Source organism: Nansenia antarctica (assembly GCF_963989245.1).
Source record: "Nansenia antarctica genome assembly, chromosome: 19".
Classification (NCBI taxonomy): domain Eukaryota; kingdom Metazoa; phylum Chordata; class Actinopteri; order Argentiniformes; family Microstomatidae; genus Nansenia; species Nansenia antarctica.
The window spans coordinates 18,846,137-18,853,386 of record NC_137692.1 but is presented as its reverse complement, the minus strand read 5'-3'; the positions used below and the strand labels follow the sequence as shown (position 1 = coordinate 18,853,386).

Below are 7,250 nucleotides of genomic sequence, written 5' to 3'. Positions count from 1 at the left end.
ACATACTCAAATATCGCATACTGAACGCACTACATACTCAAAACCTACGTCATATCTAGTATGAGTAGTATGCTAGTATGCCATTCCGAACACAGCCTGTGATTGGATGAGAGCTGGTTACCCTTTCCCCTCTAACCCGGTGATGTGGGGCTGTTTCCTGCTCTCTCTCTAAAGCCTTACGGAACGCCGCTCGGCAGCTTTACGGAACGCCGCTTTAATCAAAGCGAGCAAGCTATCCGACTATTACTAATTCATATAAAAATACAGCGATGAGAAGGAAATCGAGGATATTACTATGCTTCGCTGTCCTCTGGGTGCTGGGCATAGCCTATTATTTCTATTCGGGGACAACGTTGAGTCGAAAGGTAAGGTTTTTATTTTTGGAAAAATATTTTTCCTTTTTCTGGTTATTGTAGAATTTATCATATCGGAGGTTTGCAAGAAAGAGAATTGCATTGGGATGCTTTCTTATTAAAACAAAGCGACACTGGATTTGCTGTTGGAGCCTTTAAATTAAACACATGGCTAAAATAATATGTTGTAATTGTGCAGATGTAATATAGCCTGATGATTCAATGAGCTGTAATGCATAGTGTTGCATCAATGGAGAAGATTGCATATTTCCATTTGGTAGAGAGAGAGAGAGAGAGAGAGAGAGAGAGAGAGAGAGAGAGAGAGAGAGAGAGAGAGAGAGAGAGAGAGAGAGAGAGAGAGAGAGAGAGAGAGAGAGAGAGAGAGAGAGAGAGAGAGAGAGAGAGAGAGAGAGAGAGAGAGAGAGAGAGAGAGAGAGAGAGAGAGAGAGAGAGAGAGAGAGAGAGAGAGAGAGAGAGAGAGAGAGAGAGAGAGAGAGAGAGAGAGAGAGATGGGGGGGGGGAGAGAGAGAGAGAGGTGGAGAGAGAGAGAGAGAGAGGGGGAGAGAGGGAGAGAGGTGGAGAGGGAGAGAGAGAGAGGGAGGGGGAGAGAGAGAGGGGGAGAGAGGGGGAGAGAGAGAGAGAGAGGGAGAGGGAGAGAGGGAGAGAGAGTGGAGGGATAGAGAGAGAGAGGGGGGGAGAGAGAAGGAGAGAGGGAGGGAGGGAGAGAGAGAGAGAGAGACAGACAGAAAGAGGGGGGGGGAGACAGACAGAGAGAGGGAGAGAGGGAGAGAGAGAGAGAGAGATGGGGGGGGGGAGAGAGACCTATTCTGCATGCTTTGAGCGTTGCTGCACTGTCTGGTGTCTGTTCTGTTCCTGCGAGCAGCTTCATCATGTGGATCATGGCTTTATTTCCAAATCAAATCCACAATTGTAGCCCCATGCACCGCTGTGCTCGTTCAACTTTAACAGCACGTCAGCACTCTGCCCGGTGCTACAATTAACCCACTTCTTCTAGGAAGGAAGGAAGTCAAGTCGCCAAGGCAAGCTATGCACAAATGGGATGCAATGTAACAAACAAACACAGGTATTTCCCCAGAGGAACATCATGTACACTCATAGAATTCCAAGTGAGGAATATTCCATGGGCAGCACGATATTCTACATTTAAAAAGCAATATATCCTTTATTTTAGTCTATAGCCTGCCCTGCAAGCCTTAGTTAGTGTCCATCTCTTACTGTTACCTCCAATGTACTGGAGTTGGAGTGCAAGGTCAAATAGCCTTACAACACATGTCCTCTGGTTTAGTTGTAAACTCAGCAGACACGTGAAAACACCTTTATGATAACACCTGTCCCGTATTGGTGAGCCTTGTCTTTTCATTTGACGTTAGGCTGATTGGTGGTGGTGGTGGTGGTGGTGGTGGTGGTGGTGGTGGTGGTGGTGGTGGTGGTGGTGGTTGAGTCAGTGAGATAAGGGACGCGTGGAGGGACAAGTGATTTGACTGACAAAGCACTTAATCTCCATTAAAGACAGTTATCACTAGAGATTAGTTACCCATTTCCCTGGCGAGTAGCACCACACGTCACCACCACACTGGGAGGCTTCAAGGCCAAATCAGAGCGCCTCAAACAGAGAGACTATGCACAGCTGATACGCCAGCTGAGCTTTCACACCGGGCTAGAAAGCTTACCTCTATAGTAGGGTCAAAGGTTAACAGTAGCCTACCACTTATGTCTCTTGCTCAAATATGCCTTGCACTGACTGTAGTGACCTGAGATGCTGATCTCCATCTGAATATGGAGTCGTTATGGGGAATATGGAGTGTTGTTATGGGAATGGGCTGATAACACACTCTACCTTTTATTATCTCTATCCCTGTTTGCCTGTTAACCTGTCAGTCAGTCTCTGCCTGTTGGCCTACCTGACCCTGTCTGTCTGTCTGTCTGTCTGTCTGTCTGTCTGTCTGTCTGTCTTCTGGTTTGAGAAGATGAAGGTGTTGCTATGGTGGCGATACAGGAGACAGCAGTGTTGGTAGGTGAGGTGACCACTATCCAGTGCAGCGAAGTGGTCGCACAATGTCATCCGAGTGTATGCGGCGTTCTTTGCTTTAGCTCAGTGGGGCTAACATGGATGAACTGTGGACAACACACACACAGTGACATGTTCCTTCCTGTGTGTGTGTTGTCGCCTCTCTAGGATCCCTTCACTGTTGTTCGAGTTGAATGCTGAATGCTTCTCTGCTGCTTGTAACCCACTCCACTGAGTCTAGGGATAAAAGTCATCCACATCACAATTCAAAAATGCTCTCAGCTGAAGGGAGCACTCCCAAACTAGGCCTATGTGTTCTCATCCCGGTTTGACCGGTGTGTGTTATGCAACGTATCTTGTAGTAGCAGATGTCACGGCTTCGGTCTCCGTGTACGGCTTAGAGATGCTGAGGATTTATCACAGCGAGAATAGCTGCCTCGAACTAACTGGGGAAAGCCACAGTAGCCCCGACCCTCTGAGAGCCAGGGCCTATTAATAGTCTGTAGTCATCTCAGCATTGAGGTCAATACCAGCAGGTCAGATAATAGATGTTTTCCGGGTTCTTCTATTGGATTGTAGAGCTGCAGCATGGAGAGAATGGGGCCTGACGAGGTTGCCAGATTGTACTACTAGACAATGTTGCCAGATTGTCAGCTTTTATCTGGCTGGAAATGTACGCGATCTGATCTCTCCACTTTAGCAACACGATTATTGACAGTTTGATTGTTCTTCTCCAGAGAGGCGCTGGACAGCAGTAAAAAGGCCCAGCCAGTGCTGTGATTGTGAAGGGCCGAGCTGTGCTCAGCGTCTCTCCTTAAATCAAAACCCTCGTTTGAATCAGAATTAATGAATTTGGGGTTTGTTAGAATGAGCCAAACAGTTGTGATAGAAACGAAGTGGTGGATATTCTGTGTTCTGTTATATCTGTCAGCAGAGTGGGGGAGGGGATCATTTAAATAATAGTGTAATATCACATGCATATTGAAAGTCCTATTATCCAAGCAGCTATAAAACTGAAAGAGAGAGAGAGAGAGAGAGCAGAAAGAGAGAGAGAGAGACGCACAGAGAGACAGACACGCACAAAGAGAGAGAGAGACACACGCACGCACACACACACACACACACACACACACACAGAGGCACACACGCACACACACACACACACACACACACACACACACACACACACACACACACACACACACACACACACACAGAGAGGCACACACACAGAGAGAGAGAGACACACACACACATACACAGACACACACACACAGAGTCACACACACACAGAGAGAGAGAGAGAGTCACGCACAGAGAGAGAGAGAGAGAGTCACGCAAACAGAGAGAGAGACAGGATCACAGAGAGAGAGAGTCACGCACAGAGAGAGAGAGAGAGAGAGACACACACACACACACACACACAGAGAGAGAGAGAGAGTCACGCAAACAGAGAGAGAGTCACGCACAGAGAGAGAGAGACACACACACACACACACACACACACACACACACACACACACACACACACACACTCACACTCTGTCACACTCTCCTCAGGTGAGATCTTTTGATGTGGCACTGTTGCATTCTCTCCTCCTTCACTGACGCCCTCCTCCTCCGTAACAGAGAACAGCATGTGCTGACAAATGAGTGGGTCTGTCTGTGGTGAATTTGACACTAGAGTATTCACACATCTGTGTTTGATGTCTGTTTCTATTGAGAATCCAGGGTTGGAGTGGATCTAGTGTTTTGATGACTAGCCTGGTCCCAGATCTGTATGTGCTTCAGTCGTGCAGAGTGCTCTGCAATTTACACATCTTCTCCACTCTAACCTTTGTCATGCGTATACTTTTATATGGATCCATAAATAGTTAAAGAGACATGCAGGCTGTCAGAACTTACTACCTACCGTAAGTTTAAGGCCCTATCCAGCATGCAGAAGAGATCTCCGAGTAGTACACAAGCACACATCCAGCCTGCAGAAGAACCTTGCTGCCTGCAGTGTATACATACATACATACAGACATACACAATATACCTGTTGAAAGGTACACTAAATTAGGGGGACTATGCATAGAGAGTGTTATCGTTTCTGAATGGTGAAACCAACATACACAATGTCTTTTTTAAATTTAGTTACTTTTAAAACTTTTTTGTTTTAAAATCCAAACTACTGGGTTGTAGAACCAAAAGAAGACAAATTGCTTGGCTGTCCCATTACTTACACAGGGCAGGGCACTGTATCTACCCCCACTGAAGAGCCCTGCCTGTCAGAGCTGTTACACATGCCCTGGAGCTCTGTGTGATAGACAGATGGACAACAGGGTTTACATTTCATTCCCTCTACCCTTGATTGCTCCATTCTAATAGATCTTAGTTGACTGGGTCGGTCTAATTCGTCGTCTAGTTTCCGCCATACCGCTTTTGTCTATCTAAGGCCTGTCAGATCTGTGAAGTGAAGAGGAGTGAATGAGAGCAGAAGGGAGGCAGCCACATTCTGGAAGGAAGCCCGGCCTGAGGCCACGAAAACCCCAAAGTTAAACCTCTCTCACGCTGCTGCTCTGACCCTGACGGACAGCAAGGACATACTGGATAACTGTATGTGTGTCCGGGTTGGTTGTGTACTTACCTTAAACTGCTCCTCTTATCTCCATAAACTCATTCAAACAGACCCGGTCTGGTGACTTATGGATTCTCACTGGTTACAGACATCTCCTCGCCCTATAAAACCCCAGAGTTTTAAGACGAGAGTGGTCGATGTCGTAAACATAATGCAGCACAGCTCTTTTATGACTTTATTTGATTGATCTTCGAACCCTAGGAAGAGAAAGATTCTACGCTTCTAAACCTTCTCATATTGTCTTTCTGATAGTATAGTCTAAATGTCAGTTGGGGCGTGGTGACTGAGGAAAACTGAGGCACCTCCACCTCCGGCTGTGGCAGGTATGAGAAACACATTTACTCTGAGATCATCTTGTCCTTGAATTCACACTGAGAGCTTTCCTCGCCTGTTTTGGAAAACTAAATAGGGATTTTTTTTAGATTTAATTAAACGTCCGTGACCTTTTACGAGGGTGACTCGAAATTTGATTTCCTCTTCGTTAGAGAAACATCTAACAGCTGTGTCTGTGTTTGAAGTGCAATAAACACTTCAAGAACACTTTAACTTTCAGATGATTACAGGGTCGCGCTCGTAAGCCCTTAAAGTGTCACCGTATGACAAGTGTCACTGCTGCTGAGGAACGAACAGAGACGTGTTAACGAATGTCTTGAGAGATACAGGGATGAAGGGATGGGATCCTGTTTTGAGAACAGTTTTTTGGAGCTCATAACAGTTTGAAGATCCCATTTTTGGCTTCTAATCTTAACCCTCACCGTGCACATATACCACCTATCATGTTCGTTTTCCTTTCCTCACTCACTGTTTTTATGTGTGTAATAAAATAAACCGAAATAAAACATATATAAAAAAATATAGGCCTATATATTTGTCTTGGCAAACACATCTGTACCCCCATCTCCGTCCGAGGGTCTGTAGAATAGACCTATTTGCTACATGGGGATTAAAAACCGCTGGGCTACCCAGCTCTACATGCTACACAAAGTCTTCTTTCTCCATGTAGCGGCCCTATGTATATATGTACAGGTCTATAGATATACTGCAGCATGGTCATGACATGGGTGGGTTGGCGTCAGACTTCATAGTAAAGCATTCACCATAGAGCAGGACACACGTGCCTAGGGGGTTGTGAGTTATGCACCGTAGCAGCCGATTGAGTGCTGAGTGCTATGAGTTTTTTATGAAGATGTGATGAATATGATGATAAACTGTAATATGTTTCACAATAGTTTTATTGTTACACACACACACACACACACACGCACACACACACACACACACACACACACACACACACACACACACACACACACACACACTGTGCTCTAACTACATGAACAGATGGAGAGGCCTACAGGATAGTTTGGTAACAGTTATATCCAGGGAGGTTTTTCCCTAACGCAAATAACTCTTACCTAGCATAATAGGTGGCTAAACCCCTTTTCGCAACGGTGTGTACCATTCCTTAGGCCGTTCCACGCACTACAAATGAGCCTGTCCTCTGATTTCTACCCCCACCAGCCTCCCCCTGAGTATTACCTCTCGCCTTGGCAGATGTGTCCGTGCCTCTGCACAGATAGCCTTCAGTACGCTAACAGTCAGAGCTTTCAGCTGTCAGGGGGGCTAGCTGGCCAGAGACTGTCATGCCGTAGCTACAGCTTAATTTCACTCACAGCATTACGTGTTGCCTCTGCAGGATCATGTTGTTCATATCGCCCACTGCAACAGACAGCCTTCAGGACAGTAGCTAACAGTTACAGCATTGTCAGGGGGGGCTAGCTGCCCAGAGATGGTCATGCTACTGGACGAGCTGTAACCAGGACAGGACAGTAGCTAACAGTTACAGCATTGTCAGGGGGGGCTAGCTGCCCAGAGATGGTCATGCTACTGGACAAGCTGTAGCCAGGACAGGACAGTAGCGAGGCCTAGCCTAGCTGTGCCAGAGATGGTCATGCTACAGCTGTAGCCAGGACAGTTACAGCACTGTCAATGCCTGGGGGGGGGCAGAGACAGCATCACCAGTAATGTGTACTTTGGCATGAGGACAGGTAACACGTTGACTAACTACCCCTCGCTGTTCCTGCTGCTAGCATTGACAACACATGTTTCATGTCCTGGAGGACTCTGTAGAGAGAGAGACTAGAGACACAACCCTGTAAAGTCTCATGTTTGAATCATGTTGGCCTTCTTTCTGTCACCCCCCCTCTTCAAAATGTTCTCCTTTTTTGTCATAGCTAAATAAGAA

General features: G+C 46.5%; 1 protein-coding gene across 1 annotated transcript in view; it reads left to right on the top strand.

The window, feature by feature from the left end:
* Positions 1 to 269: 269 nt before the first annotated feature.
* The window catches only part of galnt2 (UDP-N-acetyl-alpha-D-galactosamine:polypeptide N-acetylgalactosaminyltransferase 2), a gene marked incomplete at its 5' end in the record, with an annotated part of 84,735 nt that continues 77,754 nt past the window's right edge, over positions 270 to 7,250 (top strand). The window contains one exon of the mRNA XM_080548793.1: positions 270 to 365. Coding sequence (XP_080404919.1) covers positions 270 to 365 — 96 coding nt within the window. The remainder of the gene's footprint in view (positions 366 to 7,250) is intronic.